Genomic DNA, 17198 nt, shown 5'->3' with positions numbered 1-17198 from the left:
TAAAATTAACATAGAAATTAAATTACACATAACATCCAAATTCAAAAAAAATAATAATAACATCCAAATTCAAAAAATAAAAAAAAATACGACGCTATTCGTTATCGTTATTGTTACCATAGAAGATATAATCCGCCAAGTCTTCTCGAAGTTGTCTGTGTTTATTTGCGTCCTGAATGTCAACAACGCGATGCAAATACTCTGTTGTTCCTGGTTGAAACTGAACGTGTCTGGGGTCCGTTGAGATATAGTGTGCAATATTTCGCCCTTTATCTTCTACTACCATGTTATGTATTATGATACATGCATACATGATATATCGTAGAGTTTCTAAATCCAATGGTCGTGTTGCATGTTCGACTATATGCCACTTCGCCTTCAGCACTCCAAAAGCACGTTCCACATCCTTACGTGCTCCTTCTTGTCTTCTTTTAAAAAATATGTCTCATTCTTCAACCGGGTGGCGGAATGCCTTCACGAATGTGGAATACTGAGGATATATTCCATCTGTAAGGTAATACCCATATTTGTATTCGTTTCCATTCACCGTGAAAGGAGCATCCGGGGCCTTTCCATTCAAAAGATCGTCTAATATTGGCGAGTGATCAAGAACGTTCACGTCGTTGTTGGAACCCGCAACCCCAAAAATGCATGCCAAATCCATAAATCTTGAGAAGCAACAACCTCTAAAACCAACGAAGGTGATCCGTGATGACCACTTGCATATTGCCCTTTCCATGCTACCAGACAATTTTTCCATTTCCGGTGTGTGCAATCAATGCTTCCGATCATTCCGGCAAACCCATGGCGTTCTTCATGCGCCGCATACAATTCTTGCAAATCATGCAATGAAGGTTTCCGCAAATACACGTCTCCAAATGTTTCAACAACACCCCTTGACAATGTATACAAACTCTCCCTTGCGATTCTTTCGGACATTCTCATATAGTCGTCCATGGTGTCGGGTGACTCCCTCATAGCCATCAAACGAATGGCCGCAACACATTTCTGCAACGTTGTAAACCCTCGTCTACCTCTAGCATCATATCTTAATTGAAAAAATTCATACCTAAACATAAATTAACTACAATTTAAAAATATATTGCATATGTTGTAAATTTAAAAAGAAACATGTAGTACATTTTTATTTATTTTGTATAAAAGTATAGTAAAGAAGCGATACCAGCTTTCCAAGGCGTTGACGATTCGTAAAAACACATCCCTACTCAAACGAAATCTTCTTTTGAAGTCCTTCGCCCCGTATACACAATTATCCGCAAAGTAATCGCGGTATAGATGCTCGTGTCCTTCCTCGCGATTTCTGTTTAACATCGCACGTCTCATTAGCAGCGGGGCTGGGTCTGGTTGTAGCAGGTCGTTAGTGTAATAATGATACATCATCCTGAAGAATATATCGTCATCGGAATCATCGGACGAGTCGAAAGGATCCATAATTTTTTTGAAGATAATTGAGGTTATATAGAGAGAAAAAGAGAAGGTATGTGTAAAAAATTGTTTAGATAATAGGTATTTATATAGGAAAAGAATAAATAATTTTAATTTTTTTTAATTAAGTCAAAGGTTTAATACGCCAACGGTCAAATTTTTTCTCGTTTCACCCGGTGGTAACGGCCACGAAATCCACCGCGACGAGCTGCAACGAGTTGGGGGGGGGGGCGGTGTTCCCCCCGTTAAGACGACGTTGCGCCTTGCCACCTCAGCCTCGTCTCTTCTCGTTGAGGCCCATACCGGGTACTCTAATAGAGAGAGAGAGAGAGATAGAGAGAGAGTGTGAGAGAGAGAGGGGTGTGGGCCCAATTTTATTATTAATAAAACATTAAATTAAATAGAAAAAAACATAAAAAAAATATATCAAGAGGGCAATTTAGTCATTTCAATTTTCGGAGAGACCATTTTCACATACAAAAGTCCAAAATGACCACGAAGCCAAAAAAGTCATTGTTTGGACTAAAATCCCAAAAAAATGCATATCAAAGGGACCATTTTTGCAATTTTTCATGTGGCAATAGTATACCCTTTTAGGCGCATTAATACTCATTGTTCAAACTCTTTTTGGGTCTACGTACATCTAAACCAAGTTCTATCAAAACCATAGCAAAGTCTAAACCTCCTTTTGTCTTCTCCATGATTTGTAAATACATGTTAGAAATGTCAATCAACCCACTCCTAATTTCGATCTTACTCTTTACATTATCTCTTGCGATAATGCTATTGCTCAAGGCAGCGACTCTGAAAAGACAAGTGTTAGTGTCTTGAAAACTTACATTGTCCATGTAAAGAAACCTGAAGCTTCTCTATCCACACTGAGTGATGAAGATCAACAAAGCATATATCATCGATCATTTCTTCATTTTCGTCTCGCATCCTTAGAGAAAGAAGAACCATTACTTTACTCATATCAAAATGTTGTCAGTGGTTTTGCAGCAAGACTCGTTGATATATATATATATATATATATATATATATATATATATATATATATATATATATATATATATATATATATATATATATATATATATATATATAAGCGATGAGAAAAAAAGATGGGTTTGTATCAACTCCTAAAGAAAGAAGACAAAATTGCAAAAATGGTCCCTGTGGTTTGTCAATTTCTGTGGGTAAGGTCCAAAAAAAAGTTTATTAGCAAAAAATGTCCCTAATTGATGGTTTTGTTGTGGTTTTTTGGTCCCTACTTCGTTAAGTTTAATAGCATGGCTGTTAACTTTGGCAAATGATGGATTTACCCCTGGGACTATTTCTGCTGTTTTATCTTTTTACCAAACTACAAGGACCAATTATGTAATTTTTATTTTTCATTTTATTGAATTATTAATAATTGAATCTTTTTTTTTTATTGTATTATTTTTTTATTGGATTATTATATATTAATAAATATTATTTTTAATATATTATATTTATATATTAATAAATATTACTTTTTTTTTAATTAATTTTTTTTTGAATTTCTTCTTTATTGCATTAATTCTTTTTTGTTGGATTATTATATATTAATAAATATTATTTTTAACATATAATATTATATTTATCTATTAATAAGTGTTACTTTATTGGATTATTAAATTCATTTAATTAATTTTTTTATTTCATTAATTGTTTTGATTGGATTATTATATATTAATAAATATTATTTTTAATATATTATATTTATATATTAATAAATATTACATTTTTTAATATTAATTTTTTTAATTGATTTTTTTTTAATTTCTTCTTTATTGCATTAATTCTTTTTTATTGGATTATTATATAGTAACGAATATTATTTTTAGCATATAATATTTATCTGTTAGTAAGTGTTACTTTATTGGGTTATTAATTTTATTTAATTATTTTTTTTTTAATTTTTTTATTGCATTAGTTCTTTTTATTGGATTATTAATTTAAATTTATTATTTTTATTTATAATAAATAATATTTTTTAATTGTTTTAATATTTTTTAATTTCTTTCTTTATTGTTTCAAATAAAAATACCAAAAAATCATAACCACCCCACATTCTCTAATTTATTTTAAATATTTGGAGGATAACATATTTTGGACAACACCACCACCATCACTCAGTCACAACAAACCACTATCGGGCCGTCTCCAACCCTATTACTATATATATAAATATATAAGTTCAGTAATTATTCACGAAGTGAAATCATCGTGCGTATTTTAGTTTTTGTGTATTCATATATATCTAAATTTGTTATTTATTTCAATAAACTTATGATTTTGACATATATAATTTCGCTAAAAATATTTCTACATGAATTACCAAATCTGAGTATTCGCTACTCGGCGGTCGGCCGAACGAGTACCCAATAACGAGTTCTACAACTTTTTCACCACCTGTAGTGGCTAAGGTGGTTTGAAAACCCTCGATCTAACATTGGCACATTCGATGGTGATATCTGTAATGAATGGTCGGCTGGAGGAAGTATGCTTTCTGGGGTTTATTTCACATTGTGTGGGTAGTCAAAGGGTGTAGTTTTCATCGAGAATAGGTGACTGTAGTCGATGATCGATGATTTCCAGCGAGATGATACGACGACGCAAGGTGGAAAAATGCAACGAATGAAGGAGCTGACCCGGAGTGTTTGGTATTTTTATTTAAAACAATAAAGAAAGAAATTAAAATAAAATAAAAACAATTAAATAAATATTATTTATTATAAATAAAAATAATAAATTTAAATTAATAATCCAATAAAAAGAACTAATGCAATAAAAAAATTAAAAAATAATAATTAAATGAAATTAATAATCCAATAAAGTAACACTTACTAATAGATAAATATTATATACTAAAAATAATATTTGTTAATATATAATAATCCAATAAAAAAGAATTAATACAATAAAGAAGAAATTAAAAAAAGTCAATTAAAAAAAAATAATGATAAAAATTAATATTTATTAATATATAAATATAATATATTAAAAATAATATTTATTAGTATATAATAATCCAATCAAAAGAATTAACGAAATAAAAAAATTTAAAAAAAAAATAATTAAATGAATTTAATTATCTAAAAAAGTAACACTTATTAATAGATAAATATTATATGTTAAAAATAATATTTATTAATATATAATAATTCAATAAAAAAGAATTAATGCAATAAAGAAGAAATTCAAAAAAAATAATTAAAAAAATAACATTTATTAATACATAAATATAATATATTAAAAATAATATTTATTAATATATAATAATCCAATAAAAAAATAATACAATAAGAAAAAAGCTAAAAAGAAAAAAGTAATTAAAATAATTAATATATAATAATTCAATAAAATGAAAAAGAAAAATTGCATAATTGGTCTTGTAGTTTGGTAAAAATATAAAACTGCAGAAATGGTTCCAGTGGTAAATCCATCATTTGCCAAAAGTTAACAGCCATGCTGTTAAACTTAACGAGGTTGGGACCAAAACCGCAATAAAACCATCAAATAGGGACTTTTTTTGGTAATAAACTTTTTTTTGGACCTTACCCATAGAAATTAACAAACCACAGGACCATATTTGCAATTTTGTCCAAGAAAGAATTTTAAAGCTTCAGACGACTCATACACCAACATTCTTGAGATTGCATCAGGAGTTTGGTTTTTGGAAGGATTCAAACTTTGGGAAAATTACAATCATTCGAGTATTAGATGGCAGAATTCTACCAGATCATGTTTCATTTAGTGACATGGGCCGATTAAATGTTCAACAAAATCTAGCATACCAGAAGGCCAGTTAAATTATCCTTCATTTCATGTTAGACTTGGATCATCTCAAACATTTACAAGGACAGTAACAAATGTTAGAGAACCATATACATCATGTGTTGCTAAAGTTGTTGCACCAAAAGAAGTTTATGTTAGTGTTAATCCCAACAAAGATTAGTTTCAGGCAGATGAATGAGAATGCAACATACGCAGTGATGTTCAGCCGTACGAATGAGGAATCTGGTGAATATTCACAAGGCTATATAATATGGGTCTCTACGAAGTACATGGTTCTAAGTGTAATCTCTGTGAACTTCATGTAAAAATAGTCAAAACCGGTTCAATAGGAAAATACCTTTAGCTTAGGGACATATGGTAACCGACTACATTAATGAAATAATAAGGAATAGGTTAAAATTAGGTTAATTTTGAAAAAAAAAAAAAAAACTTAGTTTATCTTTTGGTGACCTTTTGGGGTTGGGGTCTGAAATAAGAAGTAATGGATAAAAATTGGGTTATATAAGGTTTTTTATGGAAATAACCCTTAATTAAGGATATATTCGGAAAAAAAAAACTAGCTACTTTTTGATTTGCCATAACAACTTAAAAAAACTCGAAAAATAAACTATTTTATTAGCTAACCATAAGTTCATAACACACCAAACACAATCTAAGAAAAAAGTAATAGCTCCTTAACTATTATGTGATGAATTTTTTGAACAGAAAATAATAATATTTTATTATAATTTTATTGTATTTCTAACAACGTAATATCATTTTGTTGTAATATTACAACTACTGGGTTTTTTTTTATGTTTTCTGGAAATAATTGTGTTTCTTTTGTTTTTTACATTTAAAAAAATTATTGATTTTATGGTTAATAACTAATAAGAAAGGAATATACATAATATTTTGACAATTGTATATACTATTAATCGTTAAAAAGTTGAGAAACAATAACTTTTTTTCTCTTTCATGGCCACGGACTGACGGAAGTTTAAGTTTTCGTTATTTTGACATTGAGGTTTTGCTTTCCTTTCTGCAGCACCAACTTCATATGTTTTGTCGTCCTTATCTTCGCTTCTTATCGTTTGCCGCCCTTTGGACGAATACTATTTTTTGCAGTTTATTTATTTGCCACCGCCTATCTCATCCAATTACTTTCTCACTCTTCTCTCAATCTTGGTTACTCTTCTCTCAACCTTGGTTATTCTCGGCAGAATCGAACCATCGTCTCCACGCCGAGAAGCAACCCTACCAACGACGCAGACAGCAAACGTCGGTGTCACACGCTTGATTTGGACAAATATTGCCCACCTGGTCCGTTGAAAAGAGGTAAAGAGGGTTTTTGGTTGAAGGAAATCCAGAGTGGGCAACATAAAGCGAACCAGGGGGTTCTCGCTTCCCTTCTTCTGCAAGAGGAACCATGAAGACAACACCCATGTGCCTCCACCGCTTTCACCATCATTCGACTGATACAAGGTAAATTCATCCGTCTTTTTTCTATTCTAAACTCTTCTTTTTCATTTATTGAAGGTATAGTATGATCGATTGAAGAAATTTGTTCCTTGCTTCTAATCATCAACATTCTGTACTCACAATAAAGGCAGTGAAAGTAGAAGTAACAATTTAAATAGGTTAATAACCTGCAGTACCAGACCTAAAAGGGAAAGATTATGGGAAAACAAAGATGAAATATTCAGAGAGTATAAACAGGTAATCGCCATATTCTGACAACAAAAAAAAACCCATTTTTATGTCTTTGTTTCATTTTAACGATCTAATTTGTGTTTACAGAAGTTCTTCTTACAAAGATTACACCACCTAAGGAGTTGGTTGAAGTAGTTCAAGTGCGAGGGGATGTTGTGGAAGAATAAGTTTTTCAATTCTACCCTTTCTTTCTAAAATCATGTCTTCTTTCATTTATAATGACAGTGAATCCAGTTGTTTGTTATGATGTTATCAATTGATAACAAGAAATGTTTTTCTTAGTAAAATTGAATATCATCTTAAATGTATTTCTATTTTCAGATTTTGGTGGATTAAAAAGGTACTCATTGAAAGAGGGGTTGGATTACTTTTGTTGTTGATATTTGGCTTATTTGATGACGCACATCAATTGCTTGATGAAATGCTTCAAAGAACTGGTAAGATTACTTCTACTCTATCATCGCTTGCACGGACTTCATATGCTAAAAAAAAAAAGATTACCCACATATTTAACCCAAAAGGACCTCTCCTCCAATGGCTTTACGTCTTCCTCATTTTCTACTCCTGTCTCAACGCGACCAACAATATCTTCTGAAAATGATGGAGTCGTGTTTAAGTTGCAAAAAACAACTTTTAATATTTGTATGAAACCAACTTACAAGAAAAGTTTTATTTTTTAATAATACAAAACATGGAAATTTCACCTTGGTGCCAGCTCAGTGTACTTTAAGACTGTGTGAGAGTTGAAGGACCACTTTCAAGGCTGGTTAAAAAAATAACAAATCACATACCAAATATCAATGATCAGGTTATAAAAACTAATATATATATATATTATAATTATTTTTTACCAATTTAAATGAGCTATTGTTGGTTAAATTACTTTTCTACAATATTTTAATTGTTGGCGAGTTGTACCTTATGTTAACTCTGTTGTACATGTTACAGAACCTGACGGATCTTATGAAGATAGACAGAAAAGAAAAACACGGGGTATGTATAGGAAAGTTGTCACCTTTTTTTATAAAAAATGTTTTCTGTTTATGTTTTCTGCGTTTTTAAATATATTTTTATAATAAAAAATTTTACTTCATGTTGGAACATAGTTTCTTTTTTTGATGTTTTTGTTGAAACATTCTACTTTTCATGTAGTGTGGAATGTATGGTTTCATTTTATTTTTTTTATTCAAATTGCCTTTTTTTTCATACATTCTCTCATTTTATTAGTTGGTAATTTGCAGAAATTATGATTCATGTTAACCTACTTGCTGTATGCTTTTGAGTGCAGGGCTTGGTGTTCATAAAGTGGTCTATCAGGCGGTTACAATGATGGCAGGCGCAGAAGCAAAAATTTATTTTTTTCCTATTTGACAAAGAAGTATGATTTTATGCAAATGGCCTCCTCCAACTTGCCATCTTATTTGTTTTCTATTGTTTTCAGTCGATTAATAATTTGAATAGAACATAAGAAGGAGAAACGTAAGTACGTTGCTATTATGGATATCGAGTTTTAAATTTGTTTTGATGCAGGGTTTGATCACAAAGGACAGAGGTTGTATTGACTCAACAGTTGCACCATTTGCTAAAGATATTGGACAGCTTCAAAGTTTAGGACTCCATGAGGGATCTGATCTTCTTGAAGTGGTATAGTAATATATCAATTTTTGGAATAATTGTGTTTATTTAACTAATTATATGGAAACGAAACACTTTTAAAAAATTTATATACTTTAGAAATGGGGATGACAAATTTATGGTATTTTTCAGGTCAAAAAGATCAAATCTCATGTTCTTCTTGGTTTATCTAGAGTTGGAGGTGTTTCAAATGACCATGTATTTTTTTTTTTATTAATTTTAGGCTAAATTACAGAAAATACCATTATATTTTGGGAAATCTTGTGGTTTGACAGCTAAAAGTATATTTTTTTCCCATCAAACCACAAAATAAAAAGATATTTTTCCATATTATCCGTTTTGACACGTTATATATCAGGTTTCATTGTTAATTTTCCAAATTAACCATATTAGCATGTTACGTTTTATCATGTTAAAATAATTAATGTGTGCTTGGTATGTTGTGCTGTGTGTGATCCGTGAAAGGGATTTGTTGGATAGATTTGGGATGTGTCGATGTTGTCACTATAAATTAACTTGACTTCTTAGATTATAATAAACATTATTTTTATTGCCACCCCTAATTCCTAATTCATATGTACTATTTCATAAGCAGGATTTGCCTCCAACATTTCCAGGCCATCCTGCGTTGGCTGATAATGGAAGAAATTCTTTTAAGACGTTTACTCATTGCTTATGCTAGACATGTTCTACTACATGATAATTTTTGACTTTTTTCAAACAATTCAACCATGGAATGGAATCTCAGATTCCAATTCCGTCGAATGGGATCCTTCCACCAATAAAGAATAAGATTTTTATTACTTTTAGTTTATCTTGATGGTCGGTTCTAATATTTTGATTATGCATCGTTTTTCCACAGACTACACCTAGCACGGAAGGTTCTGTAGATATTGTTTCTTTTGGTCGTGGCTTGCAACAAATGGTAAATCATCTCAAAACATTTTTACTTTTTTGGTTCTTTTCTAGAGTAAAATACACTAAATAGCAATGTAAATACCATGGAATAAGGTTTGATCCTATTCATGGAGATTCCATATTTCCATTTTTCTTTTTTATCACAATTAAATATTCTTTTTTTTTTTAATATGAAAAGAATCGACCGTTATGTTCTACCATTTGGTACAGCTTGAAATAAGGAAAAAAAAAACAAAACACAGCGTCAACGGCGCGCATGATTCCCCTCTAGTTTTCTATTAAATTATATCAGGTTTATCATTTATGACATAAGTGATACGACATACTTCTAGATTAGGCCATTAACTTGCCATGACGATTGAGTATTAAAGCCCAATAATGACCCAATATGTTTTTATTTTTCTTCTTTGTTCTTTTTTTTCTCAATTTACCTTTTACGAGCAAGTAAAATTACAAAACTAGCCCTGCGAACTTGTTCCACTTTTACGTCATTTTAGCCGTTTTAATATTAGTAATATAAATCCAAATAGTTTCAATCGCTTAGATCCTGATCCAAAATGGTAAGGATTTCAATTTATAAAGCATCATGTGTAACGATTTAGAGTTTCTTTGAGCATTTCTTGTACACATATTAAGACGAAGAAGATGCATAAAAAACACTAAAATCTCATACTTTTAACGGATATGCACAACATGATAAATTAACTGAAAGTTCAATAATCATTTAACTCTATATCTATTGAACGTCAATGTAGCATTTTTCACTACAAATAAGTTTAATCCATTGAATGTCAACTATACATTCAAGTTCATTCAACTTTTTCATTAAATTATACATTTTTTCATTAAACTATACATTGTTGATGCATAACAGTTCTAACAACAAACACTTAAAGTTAGATTGAGGTTGAAGAATTTGAAAGAACAACAAACACTTAAAGTTAGATTGAGGTTGAAGAATTTGAAAGCATACGGATCGACTAAAATCGAAACTTTTAAGTTAAATTTGCAAGTTAAGCAAAGCACAAACTTATATGGATATCAATAGAAAAAAGAAATACCAATAACATTATACCCACCCAATTATTATCCATATCCATAGATTATAGTTAAAACTAAGCCGGAAATGAATTATATCGTTTATTGCAAGTGGTGCTTTGATTAAAAGGCCACTAGCTCGACTACATGGACCCTTTCGTATGTTCCTTGCGAATCTTTGATTCTAGGGAGACATCTCACATCAATAAAATAAAGAGGATTTGAAGAAACAACAAAAATATTAACACAAGTTGATGCCAATCATTTCGCTTCACGTTTTCATCACAATATGGTCAGATGTCTATGTATGCAAGAAGAAAACTAAAGGAGAACCGAGTCAAAAGTCAACCATATATGCTCTTCATTATTTAAAACAAATTAGAAGCCAAATCTCATCACCTTCCTATATATACCTCCCCACTCTCTCCCTCCTTCCATAGATCTCCATAATGAGAGAGAGAGAGAGAGAGAGAGAGAGAGAGAATGGTTCGTGTGTGAATGTTTATATAAATGCAAGAAGAAAAATAGGAGTTAAAGGGTTCGTGTCGCAGGAAAGATGGCACTTGGAACTGCATGCACAATTTTAGATGGTTGAAATTTGTGACAACAATAAGTGCCATTTTCATGCAACACGACCTCTTTCTTACTCCTTTCATGTACACAATGCACACCGGAGGGGGGGGGGGGGGGGGGTTGGGGCACTTCCATATGTGGTATGTTGAGTTTTTTGTTATCAGTTATTTTTTTCTAGCATTTACTTTATAGATGAACAAAGAACGATACAACTTAAAGATAACAAAAAATGGATACTTCGATGCCACATGGCTTGTTGCTTCAAAGTAGGAAATAAATGAATATGCGGCAAAAAAAAACTGTACATGCACATTTGTATGTTTGTTATACAGAACAAAAAATCTTGTATTGTGTTTGACATGACTGCGACTGATGTCATTAGTATAAATATAGTATTTATTTATGTAAATCTATTTTCAAACATGATGCTAAATAGAAAACACGAAGGATGCGAGTGATATTGTTTACATTTATTTCCGGCCATTCATACAATAATATGACATCATCAACTTAAAAAAATGAGTGATAACCAAACCATTTGACCCTACATGAGCTTCGGACCCATTATCATAGGCATGTTGCAAAGGAATATGCAAATAATAAATAAGAAAGAGGGTCATTCCTTTTAAGAAGAAATTCTTCTGAATGACTTCCATTCAGTAACATAGACGCCATGGTTAATCTACTCACGCCATTTAGACCCAAACACCAAGTTAGCAAGACCGCAAGTGTATCTAACGTTAAGATTATTAACGAATGGAAATCATGTGGCGTCAAAGAATGTTGAACACAATCATATATGAATGCCAAACTTTAAGGCTATGCTTAGAAAGTTGAATTTTATTCTTAAACACAATCATTTTATCTCACACATCGCCATCAAGAACACCATTCCAAGACTTTTTAACCACTTCTTCAAAGGGGAATAGGGAATGAGTGGTGTAAGGTGGGTGGGTTGGGTCATGGGTGTGTCCTCCTTATTTGTTATAACATATTAAATAAAATAAAAGGTAATCATATTAAGAAAATGAAAAACAACGATAATGAACATCACGTGCTAAACACATGTATCATTTAACTGCCATTACCTAATAGCTAATATCATTAGGAAATTCATTAGAATACTATGAAAACAACGATTTAAGATTAAATATACAACAAGACAAAAACCACTTACTACTATTTTTGGAGGCCAAAGTATTTAATATATAATCGTTAATAACCATCGTCAGTAATAAAATTAACTAATTATAACAAATATTTATAAAAAAAAAATTAATTTTAAATAAAAAATAAAAACACATAAAGTCGTACCACATTAACTTAGAGATTTAGTCCCTATGTTTTACAAAAATGACAATTTCGATCCGAATTTTCACATTGTCCCACATATGAAATGACTTCAAAACTTGGACTAAACTTGCAATTTTGAGTACAGCACAAGCACCTCCGCAATGAAGTACAAACTTAAGGACAACAGCGAGACAATTTCAAAATCAAGACTGAACTTGCAATTTTGCGTAAAAAATAGGGACCAAATTTGTAATTTACTCAAATTTATATTGTTAGGTACTGAACATAACATTGAGGACCAAGACACGATAGGCCTAACCGGATTTATTTTGTTACCAACTATATGGTTTAATGCAAGTGGGACCCTTTTATACCACATTTCACATAAAAAAAAAGGACGATGATTTGAAGAAACAAATTAATTTACTCAAATTTATTTTGATTTAAAACTTCACTGACCCTTTTATACCACATTTCACATCAAGAAAGAGAAAGATGATCTAACAAAATAAATAAATAAATTAACACAAAACTGTCAATGCATGCAAGAAGAAAACAAAAGGAGAGTCGAGTCAAAAGTCAACCATATATGCTCATCATTATTCAAAACAAATTAGAAGCCAACTCTCATCACCTCCCTACATATACCTCTCTCTCTCTCTCTCTCTCTCTCTTCTTCCATAGATCTCCACAATGAGAGAGAGAGAGAGAGAGAGAATGATTTGTGTGTGTGTGTGTGTTTTGTTATAAAAATAGAAGAAGAAAAATAGGAGATAAAGGGGTCGTGTCGCAGGAAAGATGGCACTTGGAACTGGATATTATAAATTCGGGTGGTTGAAATTAAAGTGACAGAAACAAGTGCCATTTTCATGCCACACGACTTCTTGTATATTCCTTTCATGTACACACGAGGGAGTTTTTAGTAATTTTGTGGTATTTTCATCCAAGGTACGTTATCTGATATCTGTTATCTGTTATCTGTTATCTAGCAACTGTTTTAAAGCTAAGCTAAGAACAATACAACTTACAGGTCAAAAATGTGGATTGTTTTACACCCTCATGCCGCTTGTTGCTTCAAAGTAGGTGCTGATGTGGCACTGGTCGCCAGCTGGCCTATGGTTGTTCCTGCTATATACCCACCTGACCAAGCATTCTGTAGCCAAAAAAAAAATGAATTTGCGGTGAAAAAGAGTTCAGGCACATTTGTTTATTACACAGGACATGATATGACACGACATGACAGACTGTGTTTGACATGCATTAGACCGGGACCAGGACAGAGACTAATGTCAAAAAAGGTGGGACCCGCACAGTCACACTCGATTCTCTTGTCGATGTAAAAGACGTAAATGCCCTCATCCTTGTAATTAATAAATAAAACTAGAAAGCTTGTTTTCTAGTTGTAGGTTTTACCTGAAAATTAAAACCTCCAGTGATCCCATCAGCATTCAGCACCTACACATGAGACTTAAATGAATTTGCATAATAGATAAATATCACAGATTTTTAGAACATGAAATCTATTCTCATCTAAAACTTGAATATCTAATTCTTATATAAAATTGGGAAAATGAACAATTCAAGAACATTGATGATCCAAAAAAAAAAATCCATGAAGTAACATTAATTACCTCTCCAGCAAAGAACAGACGCGATTGAATCCTGCTCTCCATTGTTTTCAGTGAAATCTTCATTAAGATCACCAATTTGTGTTACAACTTGTGACTCTGTGTTTGTGTGTGTGTGTGTGTGTGAGAGAGAGAGAGGCACCTCAGATAATGGAACACCTCCAGCTGTAACAAATTCATCCTTGAATTGGCCCTAAATTAATTCAAATACTTAATAGGATTACAAAAACAAATACTATGACAAAAATATTAACTTGTTGAATTGAAAAAAAAAAAAAACAAAAAAAACAAAAACAAAATTGACCAATTTTGACTTATATGGTACCTTTCCTTTCACTATAAAAGAGCATTGCTTTAATAAAGTAGCAATCGACATCAATGAGTTATTTGAAATGGAAGCCCATAATATATCTTCATCAATACCCTACACACAAAAATTTATAAGAATTTCTCGTAATATAATTCGCATTTTTTGAATTAAAATAATCATACAAACCTCACGATTCAACAAATATTTCCAAAATCGTTTCATGATCCCAAATTCTTGAGGATATGAACCACCTACTTTTTGTTTCTGCAAAATGTATACCAACATAAAATATAAAACCAAATTTTAAAAAAAATGTTGAATTTAGTTTAAAGATTTATGAATAAAAAATACCGGAAATTGTTTTTTGTGTTGAGATAGTAACGCCTTTATATCTTCGTTTGAAAGATCGGGAGAAAAGTCAACAAGAAGTGTTCCTGAAATTGAAAAGTAAGTAAAGTTATAGAATTAAAATAAATAAATAAATAAAGAATAAAGAAATTGGTTATTTGGTTACTTGCCTTTATAATTGGAATCAAAGAGATCACGAGCCCCCCAAGCAGATAAACGAAGAATTACGGGCCCACTAAGTCCCCAATGTGTGACTAACATTGGCCCAACCTAAATGCAAGAAATAGCAATGTATTTTTATTTATTTGTGTATTATAAATTTATAAGTTTTTTATAAAATTCATGAGAAAAACTTACTTGGGTAAGCTGTGGAATGTTCTTCTTCAAAGATTCAAGCTTTAAACTTGCCTTCACTTTTGGAAATGTAATCTGAAAAAAAAAAGTTTAAAAGTCTCACTCTCTTTAAATAAAAAAAATGGTATTTACTTTTTTAATATAATCATAATAAACTATAATTTATACCCCAGATAACTCTGTCAACTGGATATCATCAATCTTGAATGTAAATAAACTTGGCACTGGTTTAATTACAGAATGTCCAAGTTGATTAGCAAGATTATAACCCTGTAACAAAACAATCATGACTTAGAAAAAAATTTAATCATCATATTTTGATATAATAAATATGTCAAAAAGTGTTAACAAAAAAACCTGTTGACTGCTGCCACTAGCTATTAATAAGTAATCAGCTTCAACAAAATCCACATAATCAATTGTACGTTTCTCAATTTTGAGTGTAAATTTTCCACTTTGAGAAATAGAAGCTGATGTGACAGATTTTCCTGTCTGCAGTGTAACTAATTTAACAGACAAAATGTGAAAATGTTAATATATGAATACCAACAAATAAACATAAAGTATAGAAATATTATAGTTATAAGAACAAAAAAGTTATACCTCCTCTTTGTCTTGCTTCATTTAAAAGGCAATCAACTATTGTAGATGAATTGTCAGTCACAGGGAAGACCCTTCCATCTTCCTCAATCTAAAGGACAAGATTGTAAATTTAGTCTGGAAACTATGCATTGTATGAATGATTAATAATAATATCATTAAACTTAAGAAGCTTCAATGCCTACCTTTAATTTGACACCATGATCAGAAAACCAGGACATGGTGTCACCTGGACCATGAACATTGAAGAATGAACCTCTGAATTCTTTACTACCTCTTGGGTATTTTTCTGCCAAAATCTAGAAAAATGTTAAATTTCAATCACTTGAATGATGTATATACTTGATAGGAGATCAGAAATCACACAGACATGGTGATAATGGATCAAATATGCAATACTTGGGTATATCAAACTCACCTTATTATCGGGACAATGGCCATTTGTGACATTGCAACGACCACCTCCTGATATTTTGACCTTATACAAGAGAAAAAGTTCATCGGTTTATATGCTAAAACCAGAAGAAAGTTCAGAAAATTGTAACGAAATCAATTGCACAAACCTTTGCCAAGGGCTTTGCTTTTTCAATCACGATAACGTTAAGATTGGGAGCCAAAGTCTTAGCCCTAATTGCTCCATATATTCCAGCAGCTCCACCACCAACCACCACCATCCTCTCGTCGCTAACCTATTACATCAATCATACACAGAAATTGGGTATCAGTTCACTAAAAAACGATACGAATCGAGGTAATGATTTTGCTCTGAAATAACAATGCGAATTGGTAACAGTTTGTTTGATTTTTATTTATTTTAAGAAAATAGGGAATGTTAAACAGCAGAAGGGGGGAATTACGTCGGGAGAATGGGAAACAGCAACTGTGCCGAATCTCCGACGAGGAGGAGATGATATGAAGTGGACGTGAAGCCTGGTGAAGCTCGGAGCATTTTGAGGTAGTAGACTGTGAATGATGAACCGAGAGATGACGGTGTTCATGGTGTTTCTTCGGTGTTCTTAGATAAGTTGCGGAGTGTATTGCCGTGCTCGTACACCGGCGCCCTCGTTCCCCAAATAGCGACGGATTTTAGTATGTTCTTTAAACGGGAGGATATAAAGTCCCCTTGTACTTTTCATAATAGATAGTAATTACACCCTAAACTATATAATAATAACGAAATAGCCCTTTTTGAACTATATCCAAGAGTTGTTGATGCAATAATTTTCTTCGAACTCTATAAAATCACTAGGCATAATCTCGTGCCTTGTGCACCAAATACAATTATACAATTAAAATACTCGTGGGTATTTGTTTAAATCAATATGGAAACCAATAATTTGTATTTTAAGAGTCCAAATATATTCAAAATCAAAAATAACTATTTGCAGAAAGTTGTTTAATGTATAAAGTTGTACCTCCTAAAGTATAATAAAAATAGAAATTACAGTTGAATCCGGCGAATTTTGTGATAAATTTCATGGTACGTAATATTTCATCTACTGAATTCCAAAGAGGCAAAGCCTTTTATACAAGGGATAACA

At 31.5% G+C, this 17198-nt stretch overlaps 2 protein-coding genes and 1 long non-coding RNA gene across 12 annotated transcripts; 1 reads left to right on the top strand and 2 right to left on the bottom strand.

Moving 5' to 3' along the window:
• Nucleotides 1-615: 615 nt before the first annotated feature.
• On the bottom strand, nt 616-1332 carry LOC145164528 (uncharacterized). Its single transcript, XM_079083240.1, has 2 exons — nt 1184-1332; nt 616-1069 (listed from the first exon to the last, which is right to left on the bottom strand). The coding sequence occupies exons 1-2, from the start codon at nt 1330-1332 to the stop codon at nt 616-618; spliced, it is 603 nt and encodes a 200-aa protein (XP_078939366.1).
• A 5260-nt stretch (nt 1333-6592) lies between these two features.
• LOC145167121 (uncharacterized) lies at nt 6593-9710 on the top strand. Of its 8 annotated transcripts, none has more exons than XR_013740920.1 (8): nt 6598-6732; nt 6888-6966; nt 7048-7127; nt 7282-7397; nt 7909-7953; nt 8249-8338; nt 8491-8604; nt 9458-9710. It is a non-coding gene; the product is annotated as an uncharacterized LOC145167121 (long non-coding RNA). The 8 variants fall into 8 exon arrangements; XR_013740918.1 differs by having other exon boundaries at nt 8728-9710; XR_013740925.1 differs by adding an exon at nt 8728-8793 and having other exon boundaries at nt 7048-7397.
• LOC145167120 (FAD/NAD(P)-binding oxidoreductase family protein) lies at nt 7391-16751 on the bottom strand. 3 transcript variants are annotated; one of them, XR_013740917.1, is made up of 18 exons: nt 16515-16751; nt 16221-16346; nt 16076-16135; nt 15843-15956; nt 15661-15748; nt 15415-15560; nt 15226-15327; nt 15061-15132; nt 14874-14973; nt 14707-14789; nt 14542-14619; nt 14371-14469; nt 14188-14238; nt 14049-14105; nt 13831-13872; nt 13446-13570; nt 7665-7723; nt 7391-7551 (listed from the first exon to the last, which is right to left on the bottom strand). XR_013740917.1 is itself a non-coding variant. In XM_079086215.1 (17 exons), the coding sequence occupies exons 1-16, from the start codon at nt 16653-16655 to the stop codon at nt 13475-13477; spliced, it is 1455 nt and encodes a 484-aa protein (XP_078942341.1). In that variant the 5' UTR covers nt 16656-16751; the 3' UTR covers nt 7656-7723; nt 13446-13474. The 3 variants fall into 3 exon arrangements, 2 of the variants coding, with proteins under 2 accessions (XP_078942341.1, XP_078942340.1); XM_079086215.1 differs by lacking the exon at nt 7391-7551 and having other exon boundaries at nt 7656-7723; XM_079086214.1 differs by lacking the exons at nt 7391-7551; nt 7665-7723 and having other exon boundaries at nt 12919-13570.
• Between the last annotated feature and the right edge of the window lie 447 nt (nt 16752-17198).

This window comes from Lactuca virosa, chromosome 3, assembly GCF_052849685.1.
Source record: "Lactuca virosa cultivar CGN04683 chromosome 3, Lactuca_virosa_CGN04683_v6, whole genome shotgun sequence".
NCBI classification, from domain to species: Eukaryota; Viridiplantae; Streptophyta; class Magnoliopsida; order Asterales; family Asteraceae; genus Lactuca; species Lactuca virosa.
Note: the sequence above shows the minus strand (reverse complement) of the source record. Positions and strands in the feature narration are given on the sequence as shown.

What these genes read in the sequence shown, in the direction of transcription:
- LOC145167120 (XM_079086215.1), bottom strand. Translation starts at nt 16,655, where the DNA reads ATGAACACCGTCATCTCTCGGTTCATCATTCACAGTCTACTACCTCAA. An exon ending in GCCATTGTCCCGATAATAAG is followed by an intron (nt 15,957 to 16,075) that starts GTGAGTTTGATA and finishes ACATTTTTCTAG; the next exon opens with ATTTTGGCAGAAAAATACCC. An exon ending in ACATTCCACAGCTTACCCAA is followed by an intron (nt 14,974 to 15,060) that starts GTAAGTTTTTCT and finishes TCTTGCATTTAG; the next exon opens with GTTGGGCCAATGTTAGTCAC.
- LOC145164528 (XM_079083240.1), bottom strand. Translation starts at nt 1,332, where the DNA reads ATGTTAAACAGAAATCGCGAGGAAGGACACGAGCATCTATACCGCGAT. An exon ending in GTCAACGCCTTGGAAAGCTG is followed by an intron (nt 1,070 to 1,183) that starts GTATCGCTTCTT and finishes ATTTATGTTTAG; the next exon opens with GTATGAATTTTTTCAATTAA.